Genomic DNA, 16,969 nt, shown 5'->3' with positions numbered 1-16,969 from the left:
TAGTGTCCTCATTTTCATTTCCAATTTTAGTAATTTGAGCACTCTGTTTTTTTTCCATAACCACTCTAGCTAAATTTGTCAATTTTGTTGATCTTTTAAAGTAACCAACTTTTGGGTTCATCAATTTTCTCTATTTTTTCTCTGGTGTAATCTTTATTATTTTCTTTATTCTGATAGTTTTGAGTTCATAGTAGTGGCACTTTCCCACTTGAGATCTGAATTAGGTGAAATAGAGACCAGTTCTTCATGAAATCCCAAGACAGGTTAGAATATTGCAAATAAGGTCTGTTATGTTCCCTGTCATTCAAGGGAGGGAACTGAGAAGTGAACTCCTGCCTCCTGTAAACAAGCTTTCTGCTGGGATGAGGAGGGGGTGGGGCAAGGGCAGGAAAAATGCCATGGAACTTTTCCTACCATTTCGAAAGTGGCTTTTTCTTCATTGGGCATTTGATTGGTTGTTATAAAACTCTGACTGTTTTCCAGAGTTCCCATAAGGTTAATTCAACCATTTGGGGTTTTTTTGTTTGGCTGCTTTTTTTTTTTTTTTTTTTTTACTCTAAGTTGGGGAAAAGAGAGATTTTGGAATTTCCTAGTCCATCACTTTGCTGACATCACTCTCTCCATCTCTATACTTTTATATTGATTTTTTAAAAAATTATAGAAATGTGTTAACATATTTCTTAAGTAACTAAAAATTAGTGACATTACCCAAGATCTTGGTGGATAAATAATACTTTCTCTAAGGAATCAATGCCCCTTAGAAAAATGACTGATTCTAGATGTGGGATAGCCTCTTATATGTTTTTCTTGACTCACTTTACTAACAAGGATCTTCAATACAATACAGTTGAAAAGTAGCAGTGATCTTGTATTCACTGAATATGAGAATGGTTACTTGTATTCATTACTTTATTAAGAATCCCTCTAATGTTTCCAATAAATGTTTAGTACATATGCTGTATCAAGTTGTAAAAGTTTAACCTGAGCCAGTCATTTGCTTATTTGCTCTCAGCTCTATTCCAACCCTTCTGTGCTCTTTGTTTTTCAGAAGGTTAGAAGTCTGCAAGCTACATTTATCTTTTCCTTTGTCAGATGGCTTCTGATTAGATTTCGTCACTGGGTGTTATTGGTTAAAGTTGGATGGAAGGAATAAATTATATTTTTTTCCTTAATCTTAGTTTCTGGTAATGTCTTCAGTAATGGCAGTGATAGCAGAAGACGAGTACCACTTCAGGGTTCCTGGTATAGCAGTGCAGTTCCAGCAAGCATGTCAGAAGTCTTGCTAGTGTGGTACTTGCAGGATCAGGCTTTGATGGTAGCATCTGCAGTGGTGAGTGATTTTTGTCTCCCAGAGTCTCATAGTTTTGATGGGACTGTGAACTCTTAGAATCTTGAAAGCTGGCAGCACTGATTCCCAAGACAAATTTCCATAGGGACAAAGTTCCATAGCAACTTCCTGGAATTACTAATTGCTGGTAACCTCAGCTTCCCTGTTTTACTCTTTCATCACTTCTGGAATCAATTTCCTATATTCAACTTGCTGAGTTTTCAGTATTTAACATGGTTTCAGTTTTTTTAAAATTGGACATTGACTAAAATACATTCTATTTTTAGCTTTCTTGAAAACTTTTTAAATCAGTCATGGGTATTCAGTTTTATCAAATATATATTGTAGACTATGTCAAGATTATTATTTTTTTTCCTCTCCTTTAATCTGTTTGAACAGCAGATTACAATAGATGGTTTCTTAGAGATAAATCATCCTGGCACTCTAAGGATAAAATCCTACTTGGTTGCATTTTTTTTCTTTTAATGCATTGCTTTAAAATTGACTGAAGTTTAAGTTAAGATTTTTCAACATTTATATTTATAAGTGAGATCGGACTATATCAGGATGTGGCAGACTTTTTCTGTAAAGGTCCTGATAGTAAATATTAGACTTTGTGGACCATACAGTCTCCTTTGCAACTACTCAACTCTGCTGCTGTACTGTGGAAGCAGCCATAATAAACACATAAAATAATACATGTTGGCAGTGTTTTAATAAAACTTTATTTATAGATGCTGAAATTTGAATTTCACATAATTTTAACATGTCCCAAAATATTATCATTCTTTGAATTCTTTTCAACCATTTAAAAAATGTAAACTATTCTTAGTTTGTGGGTCAAATAAAAACAGATGGCAGACTGGATGTGGCCACAGGCCATAGTTTTCTAACTCCTGGTCTATGTATCTCTTTTTGGGGGATCATCCTTATCTGGCTTTGGAATCAATGTTATATTATAGTATTTAATGAATTTGGAAGCTTCCCACTGTTTTCTATGCCTTGGGACAGTCAAGATGACTGGGAATTATCCTTTCACTATAGGTGATAGGACTAGTCCATAAGACTGTCTAGTCTGGTACACTTTTGGCAATTAGACCACTGAATATCTTTCCATTTTTCTCAGGTTAAAGAAGTTCTTCTAATTATAAACTTTCTTTCTTTCTTTCTTTCTTTCTTTCTTTCTTTCTTTCTTTCTTTCTTTCTTTCTTTCTTTCTTTCTTTCTTTCCCTTCTTTTCTTTTTTTCTTTCTTTTGAGAAAGAGTCTTGCTCTGTTGCCCAGGCTGGAGTGCAGTGACACCATCTCAGCTTACTGCAACCTCCACCTCCTGGGTTCAAGCAATTCTTGTGCCTTAGCCTTCCGAGTAGCTGGGACTACAGGTGTGTGCCACCACACCCAACTAATTTTTTTTTTTTTAGTGGAGACGAGTTTCATCATGTTGACTAGGCTGGTCTTGAACTCCTGGCCTCAAGTAATCCACCCGCCTCAGCCTCCCAAAGTATTGGGATTACAGGTGTGAGCCACTGTGCCAGGGCTTAATTATAAATTTTCAACTTATAAATTATCACATATACAAAGCCTTATACCACAGCAATCCATTGGTCCTTTCTGCCACCAGATGACATTAGCATGGACAATATAACCATTATTTGTGTTTTGGAAAGATCACTCTGGTTGTGGTGTAGAGAATGGATTGGACTGGGAGCAGGCATGACTGCAAGAGGTCAAGTGCTATTGTTTGGGTAAGAGATGATGGCAACCCAGACTATTGTAGTTAGTGGTGAAAGAGAGGTAGATAGACTGTAGTGACATTCAGGAGTTGTGTTGGGGTTTTCAAGACCACCCCCAGATTCAGTCATTCACTAGGGGGACTCACAAGACTCAGCATATAGCCATAGTTATGGCCGATTTATTACAGTGAATCAACACAAAGAAAATCAGCAAAGGCAAAAGGGTAAAGTCCAGAGGAAACCAGGTGCAAGCTTCTAGAGTCCTCCCACAGTGGAGTCAAACAGGAGGTATGTAATTCCTTCAACAACATGTTGTGACATGTTTGAAATGTAATCTACCAAGGAAGCTTGATGGAGCCTAGGCATTTAGGGTTTTTCTCTGCAGTCAGTAATGTAGGCACCCTCTACCTAGCATGCACCAAAATTCCAGAATCCAAGAAGGAAAGCAGATATTCAGCAAAAACCAAATCGTTGTGCCAACAGTTCAGGCACAGTGTAAGTCATCCTTATCAGGGAATGGTAGGAACCATTCCAAAGTCCAAGTTCCCAGACACCAGCCAAGGGCCAACCTTATAAGCATGCCCTTCAAAGGACAGCAGTTTTAGGCCTGCTGTGTTAACTCTTCTGTGTTTCCTGCAAAGCAGGTAAAATCATTATTTTCCAGTGCATCTCCAACCAACGGTTTTATAGAATCTATGAAGGTAATATACTTTAGAAATAAACAGAATATCTGGCTTTGTCATTGATACATATGCCAAAGGATTGTAACATCCCAGCTAAGGCAATTAAAGGCTGATAAACTATTGCATCTTCAATAATTAAAGTATTACAAATTGAAGACTACTTGCACTGGGTCAGGCACTGTGGATACAAATGGTGACAAAACCACGCATGATCTGTATCCTGATGGAACTCACAGTCCAGTGACGGAAGAGAGGAATTAATCAAATAATCACAGGGAGAAATATTTAAAGACAAAATTGAAAACTGCTGTAAAGGCGAGAGGTGTTGTACTATGAGCGCAAAATGTGGGCATCAGATGTGGCCTGGAAGAACAGGGAAAACTTTCCCCAGGAAGGGACACTTGAGTTTATCCCAGAGGAATGAATGAATGGGCATTGTGTAAATCAGTGATGTTGTGTATTGGAGGTAGTGAGGGTAAGAAGGTGGAGGTAATCTCAAGTTGAAAGTCCTATGGCTAACGTGTAGATGAAATGAAATGAAATGTGCTAAACCTCAGAGAGCACTGGAGAAACACTAGCAAAATTTGTTTATCTTCTCAAATTGTTGCTGTATCTGCCTACACAGTTTCTACACAGGGACTCTGAAATTCTTCATGGGTAGCAGTCAGTTTCAACCCCACAAGAGGATGTAGCTGGGGAGCTGGAAGACCAGGCTCATTTGCAAAGTCTGGCTCAGAACAGAGCAGCTGCGGCCTCTTTGATAGGCAGGGAATAGAGGAAGTGGTTTTGTCTCAGGCCTAAAAACCATTTGCTATCTCACACAGCCCCTCTTAGTAAGTCACCTCCCTTTCAGTGTTTACCAAACATTCTGAGGCCCTGCACCTACAGTTCTGTGGGAACCACAACCTCATTCTTCTCAGTTAAAAGCCCAGTCTTTTTATCCCTTTCCTCCAAGTGGCACTATGGGTGACACAGAGACTTTCTACTCTCCAGTTTTGGACTCAGACTCTGAATGTGATTTCCAGGACGCCTTTTCCTCTCCTGATATGTGGGCGCCAATCCAAATTCAGTTCAGCAAATACTTACTGAGCTCTACTAGGCATCGGCTCCTGTGATAGGGCACCGTGAGTGAAAAATTGTAAGACAAAGCTCCTGCCCTGGAGGGAGATGACCCCCAAAACGTGATTTAAGTCCTCAAATTCCTCTCTCTAGGTTGATCAAGGCAGAACTCTCTTCTCCATCTGTGACGAAGCACCTCTGCTGCCCTCCGGGTTCTTTCTGTTTCTGGTATTTGTCCTTCCTGTCTCTAGCTTCTCAGTCTCCTCCCAAGGTCCCAATCATCTCTCCACATCAGCCTTTCTTTTTTTCATTGTCTGTCTTATACCCTCAATCCCTTGGTCTCTTGTGTCCACTCAGGGCCTAGATTTTCAGATGGCACAGGACTTTTATCATGTGGACTATCTCCTTTGCTGTTTCATCTGCTTCATTTTTGTTGCTCTCAAAAACCAAAACAAAGTAAAACACAAAAGAGAATAGATGCATTATGAAATAATATTTATTGTGTCCTGCTGCAATGGAGCCTGTAGTCTCATTTCTCAGGCACTTACAAGGTAAAGTTTATGAACCATACTTTATTAATGGACACTTACAAATGCCTGAAATAAAAGATGACTTGTAGAGGGGATACGATATGTTGTTGCAAACATGACACCTAGCTTCTGGAATAGGGTTAGTGGCACTTGCCGCTAGTGAGCATAATTTTCACATTCAAATGACTAATGAACTAATCAATAAACTTTTTGTTGAGGAATTGAGGCACTCAGACACAAAACACAAAATTAGGCACTCAGACACAAAACAACTTATTAGCTAGTTGGAGAAAAGAGCTAAGAAATACCATATCTATATAATTATCAGAGAATGTGATAAAAAGCTACTACTCTGTAATCGTGTGCCAAATGCTATAAAAGTATACATAGAGGGCTATATATTTAGCTTTGGACGGGAGGTTTTGAAAGGCCATACAAAAGGGATATTCAGTCTAATCCTTGATGTATGAAAAAGTCAGAGACAGAAAGGAGAGAAGGGCATCCCAGACAGAGGACACAACATGGGCAAAGGCATGGGAGGATTTGGTGGGTGTGTGGGCCCATGATAATTCTGTGTGGCTGGAGCCTAGGGAGCAGGCAGGAGACAGCCTGGAAGGTCTGATGGGTCAGATTGCTAAGGAGTGTGGTTCCCCAGGAAAAACATTTTAGTATGGAAGTGAAGTGACAAGATCCTTGTTTTAGAAAGATTTCTCTTTATGTAATAGCAACCCAGGTAACACGTGATAAAGCAATGATCTGAGGGAGTGAGCATATAGAGGGAAGGTGTGTTAGAGAATTAGACTGATTGAGGGCACATGGCTGAGAAGAGCCATATAGAGAAGTTGGAAGTGACAGGACCTATTCTCTGACTAGATGTAGAGGGATCTGGGGTGACAGGGAGAATGAAGGAGCCAAGGATGAAAAAGTTGTCTGCCTTGGGTAGCTGCTGATTGGTGAAGCAGTGAAGAATCGCAGTTCTGCACCCAGCCCCTGGAGTTGAATCCTGGCTTTTCTATTTACTAGGATGAACTACTGTGACTCAGCCTTAAAGACTTCACCTTTCTGTGACTTGGTTTCCTACTTTGTAAAAAGGAGGATGGTTGTATCTTCTTCAGAAGGCAGATGAGTTTTAATGTTTCTTATGGGCTTTAAATGAGTAAATGTAAAACAAGACAGGGAATAGTACATAGTAGGCACTGGATAAATGTTAATTATTTTGATTATGGTGGATCATTAGCATAGGAAAAACAGAAGGAAAGCAAGTTGGGAGGTCAGAGACAGATCTGTGAGTTCAATTTTGGACACACTAAACTTGAGGTGACTTTTGACATCTATGTAGAGATGATCCATAAACTATTGGAAATACAAGTTGTAAATGAAAGAGTTGAGATTATGAGCATTTAAAGATTCTCTGATAAATAATTTATGAATTATTTGCCTACAACAAGATCTTATAAGAAAAATATTTCTCTTTTGCAAAGATTTGGCCATTTTCTGGTCACAGAATTGATCCATCCCAAACCCAGAGACTCGTACAGGGCTGTTGAGAACTGTCTGGGCAATCATCCAGTAACAGTTAATAATTATCATCCATTCTTTTGTGAATTCCCAAAGTCTGCAAGTCTCTAGAGAATGTATTAGTCATGACTTTGCTTCCTCAAGTCAGAATTCAAGACTTTTTAAATGGTCCTTTGTCAAAATGCATTAACACTTTCATATGTTTTGAAAAATTACAGGGCTCCTCACACTTGGATGGGGGCTTATTTAAGTCTAAACATGCACAGCTGTTTTTTTTAACCACAAAATTGTTCAGCATAATTCTCCAAATTCTTATCCCTTCTTTTGTTTCTGTTATTTTTGTGATTTTTAGTGGTGGAAATTTACGGTTTCTCTCATTTTATATTAACTCATCAGAGTGTTTATGACCTGAAACCCCTGTCTGTCCAAAATGCATATGAAGAGCTCTATCCAACCTTCTTTAATTAAATGGGCATTTTCAACAGAAAAGTTGAGTGGTTATCTAGATAACAATGGAATTAATATATTAATATATTTACTTTGAGCTGCTTTTAGTACCTTAAAATATTAGCATATGCAAGTATTTATTCAATAGATATTTGTGGTCCACCTATTATGTGTCAGGCAAAGTGCCAGGTGCATGTACACCTAAGGCCAAGTGCCAGGTATGCGGAATCCACAGGAGGTAAAAAGGGGCCACATGGCAGAGTACAAGTACGTGGCCCTTGGTGGCAAGAAGTCTTGAGTTCAAATCCTGTCTTTCCAGCTTTCCAACTTTGCCAAGATATTCATTATGTCATCCTTAGTGTTAACTGGAAGAATTAATTCTACTTTACAGGGCTGTCATGAGTATTGACAACAATGTATGAAGCATCTAGTTTAGTAGTTGGTATACAAAATAAGCCCTCAATGATTCTTACAGGCTCCCTACCTTCAAGGAGCTCTCTATTATTATTATTTATTATTATTATTATTTAGGTATATCCCCTGTTCTCTCAGTCTAACTGGGGAGGCAGATATAGCATCAGGTAAATATACTGTTGTATAATAACAGGGGGAAAAACATTGCATATAACAAAATATATCTGAATAAGGAGGGATGAGAGTTAAAAGTTTGATATACAACATTAATTTTGCATAATACTAGCTGCATTTCTGTTGTAAGAAGCTTATTTCATGTATTTGGATTAGCATCTTCTGATGATTTCAGGCCTAGAAGAACAGCTTATAAAAAAATTCCAGAACTTTGTCATGCACAGGCACATTCCTGTATGAACAACATCTCATTTAATCCCCACATCAACCCTACAAGGTAGGCACTATTATTATCCCCATTTTAAAGATGGACAACCTGAGGTACAGAGAGGTTAAAGTAACTTGCCTAAGGTCACATGACTAAGAAACCAGGATTCAGAACCAGGCACTCTACTGTCAGAGCCCACATTTATGACCACTCATTATACTTCCTCTTATTGTCTTTGTTATTCAAACTTCATTTTTTTTTTTTCTTTTGAGATGGAGTCTCACTCTCTCACCCAGGCTGGAGTGCAGTGGTGCGATCTCAGCTCACTGCAACCTCTACCTCCTGGGTTCAAGTGATTCTCTTGCCTCAGCTTCCTGAGTGGCTGGGACTACAGACACGCGCCACCATGCCTGGCTAATTTTTTTATTTTTAGTAGAGACACGGTTTCACAATGTTGGCCAGGCTGGTCTCGAACTCCTTGTGATCCGCCCACCTTGGCCTCCAAAAATTCTAGGATTACAGGCATGAGCCACTGTGCTTGGCCTTCAAGCTTCATTTTACAACTAGTAGAGACTGTCACTAATTATTCTTGAGAAAATTTATACAAATCAACGGAAATTCAGAGAAAAGTTAAACAGAAGAAAAATAATGAGTCTGGAAGAAAATATTGCCCAGCCATTCCTTCTCTCCAGGCAAGACCTAGGAAGTGCTCTTTGTGGACACAGTCCAAACCTGACAGGCTCCTTCCTGACTGTGCCCGGTTTCCAAGCTGGCCCAACTAGGCTATTCCCTCATAGCTTGTGTAGTTTAGAGTGTTCTATAGATTTTTTAAAATCATATTTTAGATGAGCTTCACTTTCTTCTTCTAAGAATCATGAGCTGCAACATTCCTCATTTTCTCAGTTGAGTCCCTCAGTAAAGCCCAAGGTGTCTGCGGGCAGAGGGACTGTCCTGACCTACTAGAACTTTCCACCAGAGGGCTCTGTCTCTGAGATTTCCATTTTGATGCACATTTTTAAAAACCGGCACACTTTGGTCTGATACAAGATCCTGTTCCATGATGCTTTGATTTTATAGACCTCTTGGTCACAGTCTAGTTCATCTGGAAAGTTGTGGAGGGAAAAATAAGATCACATGTATTTTACAGAAGGAAAATCTAAGAACTGAGCCCTAGAGAGAAGGGTGAACAGATAATATGTTCATGAATCAGGAGATTCACAGGAGAGAAACAGTGAGAGGAGAGACAAGAGCAGGGTATTCTAAGCCCAAAGGCCACCTTCAGAATTCCTGGGCTCTGGCTTCATTCCAGGTTTGCTCTTCTGGAAGACCTAGCAGATCTAACCTGCTTCCGATTTTTATTTTTGACAATACACACAAGGGCATTAGGACACCAGGAATTTTCCTTGAGTGAGTAATTAGGAGGAGGAAGAGGGTAAGTTAGAGAATAAAGATGTTCAGGAATGAGTCTTCAATGCATCCACAGAGTGAGGAGTGGTTTTATTTTAGGAGAAACGCAGCCTGTTCAGTGTCACTTTGGAGCTCCTCCATCCTTTACGACCAAGCCTCTTTATTCCTTCCTGTACGTCTTTTCTTGGGGTGCTGCGTTTCACCTCCTGACAACTGGTTTGGTGCTTCAGCTGACCTCTTAGTTGGTCTGCCTAACTCTGAAAGTCTTCTCTCTCCAAAATGCCTTTACACTCAGAACAGCCTCTGATGTATGCATCCTGATATTTATTTTATTTTATTTTATTTTTTTTGAGACAGAGTCTCACTCTGTTGCCCAGGCTGGAGTGCAGTAGCAGGATCTCAGCTCACTGCAGCCTCCATCTCCCAGGTTCAAGCGATTCTCCCACCTCAGCCTCCCAAGTAGCTGGAATTACAGGTGTGCACCACCACATCCAGCTAATTTTTTGTATTTTAAGTACAAAAGGGGTTTCACCATGTTGGCCAGGCTCCTCTCATATTCCTGACTTCAAGTGATCCACCCGCCTTGGTCTCCCAAAGAGCTGGGATTACAGGCGTGAGCCACCGTGCCCAGCTGCATCCTGATATTTAATGCTTGCCAGAATTTGATTGCATCATGCTTATTGGCTTCTATCTTTTTTTTTTTTTTTTTTTTTTGAGATGGAACTTCACTGTGTCTCTCCCAGGCTGGAGTGCGGTGCTGTGATCTCAGCTCACTGCAACCTCCACTTCCTGGGTTCAAGCGATTCTCCTGCCTCAGCCTCCAGAGTAGCTGGGACTACAGATGTGTGCCACCATACCTGGCTAATTTTGTATTTTTAGTAGAGATGGAGTTTCACCATGTTGGCCAGACTAATCTTGAACTTCTGACCTCAGGTGATCAGCCTGCCTTGGCCTGCCAAAGTGTTAGGATTACAGGCGTGAGCCACCACCCCCAGCTGGCTTCTGTCTATCTGTAATTCCCACATGTACAATGTAGTGAGGAAAACAAATAATTAGTTATGCAGTAAGGCAGAATGAGATGAGTTTTAGTGATAGAAGGACCAAAGGGGAAGAAACAGCAGTGTGAAAAGATCCTTGATTAATTTTGACTCCTGATACCAGGGAAAGCTTTACAGAAGGGGTACCATTTGAGGTGGGCGTTGAAGGACATGGAAATGGACATGGGGTGAGGGCACACATTTGGCTGGGGCACTCTGCCACACATAGGCAAGGGACTGTGAGCATGCATCTGGAGAGGTGCTCTGAATACACCCCACTGATCCAGGCCCCTGCTCATTTTTCATGCTTCTCTCACTTGGAGGCCCTCTGTCTTCCTCATTCTCTATCCAAATTTCATCCATCCTTCAAGGCCCAGCTTCAGCCCTGCCCTCTCATAAAGTCTTTTTTGACTGTTCATGCCATTACTTGCAGCTTCAGTTCAGCGTTAACTGTAGTGTCTGTGCTGGAATTGTCTCCTGAGCTACACAAGGACAGACATTATGCATATCTTCTATTTTGGGGCCTTGCAGCTCCTAACATAGTGCTAATGGTAGTTGGTGCTAGATGAGTCTATGGATTCATTTACTGGGACTGATGTCTTTATCTGCTCAAATGCAGCCCGTTTCTGCTGTCCAGCCTAGGACTGTTCATGGGGACTTACGAGTTAGCTGATTATATTTACTAACACATAAGGGAAACACTTCCTCAAATGATCATATAAATGTCCTGCTCAGCTGTGAATGATTCCTCCTCATTGTGGAGAGTTAATGCCTGTGTAAGCTGGCTGGTGGTCTGTTTGTGGGGCATGCCGGGATGGGGGCATTCTGTCTCAGCTTAAACCCCATAGTTCTCTGAGCCTTTGGAGCTGGGATGAACCCAGTTTCATCATCTGCACCATCATCTCCCCAGTTCCTTCTGGAGAGTGACTCTGTTTCTTGCAAGGTCTATTTTGATGGTTGGATTACACCCAGTTCCCCAGAAGTATGAGAAATATAAGCTGGTCAACTCCTTTTGGAGAGCGGGAATACTGGGCATGGCTGCTTCTTCTGCTGAGGCTGCTTGGAGTGATACAGAAGGAAATCTTGGCCAGAAAGAAAATCCTATGAGGTTTCTGAAGTAGCAGTCCAAGGAAAGTGTCCCAGCAATCTCTAGACTGTACAGAAAGAACATTTTCCAACACTCCATTTGGAGAGTGTGTCTACATGGCTGAGAGCCACAACTCTGACAGAGACCCACACAGCACTGTCATCTGTGTTTGGACTTATTAAGCCTGTCGTGCCCTGCACAAAGATTCCCAGACAAAGGGATGACTGTGCTTATATACAGCCCACATTCTGCTCCCCAAGCCATGCACTCGGGGGAAGGGCTGCATCTGCCTCAAGCGAAGGGTACCTTTTCCTAATTTGCTCAAGATGCATGGTGGAGGCCACGCACCGGGGATCTTCACACATACTGACTATGAGCAGAGCATCTTGGCTGGTGTGCCATGGCCTATTACAGGTGTACAAAATATTGATCCCCTTCTCCCACAGTCACTGGGCAGGGTTGTTACCTCCATTCACAAGAGGCCTCTAGTCATATGCAGCTTCTGGAAGCGAACAATCTTGATTGCTTATCCCAGTGTGCCATAAAAATATTATTTTCTACATGTGCTATGATGGGAGGAAGTTTGGGAAAACTATACTAGGTAACATGCTTTATCATTCATTCAGAAGGGAGCCGTTTCAGGAAGGGTGTGCGTCCATTTTCCATTTAGGCACAAGCTATGCCCAGCAGAAGGTTTCCTGCTTTGCTTACAAGTTGAGATGTGGCAGTTTGCAATCTCCCAGTAAGAGCTAGGCAGAGAAGATCTGGATCCAGGGAACCTGCTAGTATTGGTGGTTGTAACTCAGTTTCCAGAGGGAGAGTTCAGCCCGGCAGCCTAGATCACAATTTCATAGCTTGAAGTCCCAGGAGGTTTACTGTCCCGTGTGCTGGCTTTCCCCATCTGTGCACGAGAGGAACATGTGAGAAAATGTTAACTGAGAGGGGCTGCTGGGGAACTCCAGTCCTGCAAGTTCCCAGGGGAGTTAAGCAAATGGCACAGGGGGATGCCTTAGATTTGCCTCGTGATGGGAAAATCTGGGGTAGCAGGGCCTTGCTCTTTGCTGAGTCCCTCGTGTCTGCTCCAGCCACCCCCGATCTGGGAGGCCCTGAGCAATTAACTTCTTAGCCCAGAAAAGAGCAATGAGAGGGAATGGGGGCAGGGCCATATTTGGAATAGATTTTGATTATAGGCTTGAGGCAACATTCAGGTTCAAGCTACCTGCATACCTTGTTCCTAGTTGAGCCCTAGTTTTTTTGTATCCCAATAACTCCACTTTCACCTATACATAGTGGGGACTCACTGCTAGCATCTCCTGTGCTCTAGGCATTTAGAAGGCTGCAAACAATCTTCCCACTGCCTTGAGGAGTCTTAGGTTTTAAATTAAATACTGACCCAATAATTATCATCTAACTTGTCTATAAGGATTTATCTTGAGATGTCACAATCCAGGACTCCATGATTAATCCCTCAAATTTTATCTCCTTCTAAGTTAGGTTACTCTTCTTCCTCCAACTCTCCTTGAGATCCCGGCACAAATATGCTGGACACCCTGACCCTCACTTCTTGCCTGTCCTTCTCCTTTTCTTCTCCTCTTCTTTCCTCACTCCTCCCCTTCTTTTTCTTTCCCTCCTTCCCTCTCCTGAGCACTGAGAAAATAAAGGTCCCTCTATCTGGTTGTCCAGTCCATTTGGCTTATCTTTTCAAGCAAACTGCCCTGTGCTCCAAGTCCTCTTTAAAAGGAAATAGCACCACCCTGCTCATTGAGCTCATAGATGTCCTCCCTATTGCCTTATAGGATCACTCTTAATTCTTACTCAGTTTAGCTTCCTGCTTGGTAGCTCGGCTATTAAACAGGAATACTTAGAAAATATGATTCTTTAAGCAACTCTAAAGCTGTCCTGACTGTAGGAGCAGTGAGGACCTTCAGATAGTGACAATCCCTCCTTAGATCACCAAAAGTTACAGTCCTGTCAGAGGGCTTTGCATATGGTAGAGAAGGACATAAGGCACAGGCATAAGGCACAAGGCACTTGATACTACAAATGGTTGTGCAGGCTGCGTGTGGCAAAAGAGCAGCTGAGGGAGCAAATGAACTGAAAGTCAGCTTCTGCTCCATTTCACCCATCTGGGCATCTGGCATGGGCCTGTGTCTGCTCGGAGGGAAGCACCCGTTTTCTCATTTTCACACCGTGAGCTGGCAGTGGCCCCAGGTGTTATACGGGATGGAGTTCCTATACCATAGTCCAGAGGCATAGGGACTTCTGTATTTGAAGGGTGGGATCAGCATCCCAAGTAGGACAACTTGTGGGTGGTCATTGACCTGGGGAGTGGGGCTCTGTACATGGGTGGAAGTATGTATAGACCAAAACTCTAGGCAGTGGGTCCTGAGAACTACAAGGAGTACCAGGGGAACCAGCTAGTCCCTGATTGGATGGACTGGGTACACCAGAATGGCTGGAAGAGATAGGAAAACAAGGATAAAAAGCCAGAAAGGGGTTACCTTATCAGCGCACTGCACTTCGGAATAAACTGAATTCACTGGCTCTTCCTTGGAGGGAAGCACCTGTAAAACACGCATCTTCCCCTCAGTGAGGGAGCCCAGGCCCAATCTTACAAGTCCCCTTTCCTAATTCTACCCACCATCCTTCTCTGGTCCCACATTTACTAGGTGACCTCCCCCTTGGCCTCAGTTCTGGCTCCGTCCAACTCTGGAGAGGCTTAGGATCAGGAAGGGATAAGGTGGGGGTGAATGGGTAGCAGTTGGACAGGGTCTTGGGGGTGAAAAACCTCAGAGGCCAAGAGGAGGGATACTATGGTTCAGGCTGAGTCCTGCTCAGTCAAGATTTTAGCTTTCCATGGCCTCTATGGATCCAACTGCCCTACCAGTCCAAGCACGGCGCTAGACTGACCAGGCAGACCTCAGTCTCCCCCTTGATTCCATGCAGACTTCAAGGAGGCAGGCTGGTAGGGACACAGGAGAAGGTGATCCAGGGTGGAAGGGAGGGAGGGGCAGGCAGGTAAAGCGGGAGTGGGAGGAGGGGTGTGGAACAGTGACTCTGAGTCTGAGGGAAAGCAAGCCGCTACTGCTAGACCAGGAGGGGCATTCAAGGGAACTTGTCTGTCAGTTCTGTTGCCTCGGAGCCCCCTTAGCAACCTGTTCACCACCTTGGTAGTCACATAGCAGCCCTCACCTCACACCAGGAGCTCCTCTGTTGTGTGGCCCCTCTAGGGGGTGTCTTGCTCCTAGTCATGGTTCAACTAACCTGGAGCCAGGCCCACTGTGGGACACTCAGGGCCTCAGCCCATGGAGGCTGCCACGGGGTGACAATGGGTCACGTTCCTGTCCTCATAGAAAGATCCGTGGCATCATTTCCCTGACATGGTATTTCCTGGTTGGAACCTCTGAACTCTTGGCTGTGGCTGCTTTCTAGACAAAAACAGGCAGAGGGCAATGGCGCCCATGACTCCCTGTCATGGAGATGGTGGCGCAGGAGTGTCCATGAATTGCATCAGCTCACCTTGGACTGCAGGATTTCATCATAGATTCTGGACTCTGCTGGCTGGGTGTTCCTTGAAGCCATGACATATGTGTATATGGTTTTCTTTGAGGCAGCATCTGTCTCACAAATAAATATAGACCCACAGTCTGTGAAAGGTGGTTTTTTTTAGAGATGATCTATTCCAATGTTCTCTTTTTAAGATGAAGAAAGGAAGCCACCAGGGGTTAAATGCTCCCATCCTTTGAAATGGATGCTTGGATCCTCAGAATGTCTCAGGAGTCACTTGGCTGAGGCCTCACCCACAGATCAGTGGGAATTCTCTTCCACTCTAGAGTCCGGATTAGGCCAAAGACAATTTCCCCAACCCCTCCCTGTGTGGACAGTCAAATGTAGCTCTTCCACCCAGGATCTTCCTTTGTGTCTCTGACACTTACCACTGACTGTCTTGCATGGCTAGTTGACTTTGCATGTCACGGTCTTAGTTTTTTAACTTGATTGATTCTCTCTAGTTATACACTGCTTTACCTTTGGCACAGACCTTGCTGTAACCATCTCAATGTTAAGCACATAGTAGATGTTCCACGAACATTTATTGCTTGTTTGATTGATTGACAGTCTTTTTGTTTGTTTTTGAGATGAGGTTTCACTCTGTCACCCATGTTGGAGTGCAGTGGTGCACCTCACAGCTCACTGCAACCTCCATCTTCCGGACTCAAGTGATCCTCCCACCTCAACCTCCTGAGTAGCTGGGACCACAAGTATGTGCCACCACACCCAGCAATTTTTTTGTATTTTTGGTAGAGACAGGGTTTCACTATGTTGCCCAGGCTGGTCTTGAACTCCTGAGCTCAGACGATCCACATGCCTTGATCTCCCAAAGTGCTGGGATTGCAGGCATGAGCCACAACACCCTGCCAATTCACACAGTTAATAAGCATTTATTAAGCTCCTTCTATGTGCCAGGCTCTGTGTGAGGCCCCAGAGAAGAAAAGACAGTAGATAAGTCTTTCCTTCTAAGAATGTATAGGCTAGAAGAGACATTCACGTCAGTGTACTCCTTTGCTTTGGTACTAACACAGAACATTTTAGGGTCAAGGTGAAAAAAAATGGCCAGAATTTTGGGCCTTCATAATCCAGGGCACCAATACACCAACAAATAACAGATCTGAGCTGAGCAGTATTACAGGGCTCCAACATTCAGAGTTTAGTTCCATCCCATATTTGGTGAGTATGAGACAAATGGAGTGCTCTCTCTTGTCTCATTTATAGATGCAAAGAATATCCCTTTTCTCTTTCCAAGAGGCAGTGAGGAATTGAAGACGATATCTCTTTGAGGGACCTTGCAGATAACCCGTGGCTCAAGCAGGCTGTCCCTTCTCCCCATTGTGAGGCCATTTGAATATGGCACATGTCACAAATCCCATTCCCTCTAGAATGCCTCCTCTGTACCATGCCCCAGGCCCATCAGTTATCAATATACTAGTTAACATTTATCAAGTACTTACTATGTACTGGGAATTGGGTCAAGTATTTTGTATTTCTAATTCCATTTAATCTAATTCCACAAGTATATGCAGCACACCTTATTACTATGAATATTTTACAACTGAGAAATGGAAGCTTATAATGATAAAATAACTGGTAGCTGATAAATGGTCAAGTTGGGACTTTCACCCCCAGACTGACTGCAAAACACATGCTTAGTCTTAACCACTCTGTTGTGAACTCCTCATCCCTTCCAATTATTATTCAAGGAACTTTGTGGCTGAGAACTTACAAGTGTTCTTAGTGAAGGTGTTCAAGCAGGAACCTGAGGAGTCAGACCCAAAGGCGACTCAGGAACATG

At 42.7% G+C, this 16,969-nt stretch overlaps 1 protein-coding gene across 5 annotated transcripts in view; it reads right to left on the bottom strand.

Annotated features, from left to right (window-relative positions):
- Window positions 1-5,274: 5,274 nt before the first annotated feature.
- Window positions 5,275-16,969, bottom strand: part of CD84 (CD84 molecule) — a 38,285-nt gene continuing 26,590 nt past the window's right edge. For 2 of the 5 annotated variants that reach the window (XM_011967285.1, XM_011967301.1), the window contains 3 exons: window positions 15,142-15,239; window positions 14,124-14,186; window positions 5,275-12,523 (listed from right to left, as the gene is read on the bottom strand). In XM_011967285.1, the coding sequence (XP_011822675.1) occupies window positions 12,458-12,523; window positions 14,124-14,186; window positions 15,142-15,239 (227 nt within the window). In that variant the 3' untranslated portion in view covers window positions 5,275-12,457. Of the gene's footprint in view, window positions 12,524-14,123; window positions 14,187-15,141; window positions 15,240-16,900; window positions 16,934-16,969 lie in introns of all 5 variants that reach the window. The other 3 variants (XM_011967269.1, XM_011967275.1, XM_011967293.1) reach the window with 3 other exon arrangements.

Source organism: Mandrillus leucophaeus, unplaced genomic scaffold, assembly GCF_000951045.1.
Source record: "Mandrillus leucophaeus isolate KB7577 unplaced genomic scaffold, Mleu.le_1.0 Scaffold1195, whole genome shotgun sequence".
Classification (NCBI taxonomy): Eukaryota; Metazoa; Chordata; class Mammalia; order Primates; family Cercopithecidae; genus Mandrillus; species Mandrillus leucophaeus.
This window is presented reverse-complemented; position numbering and strand designations above follow the sequence as displayed.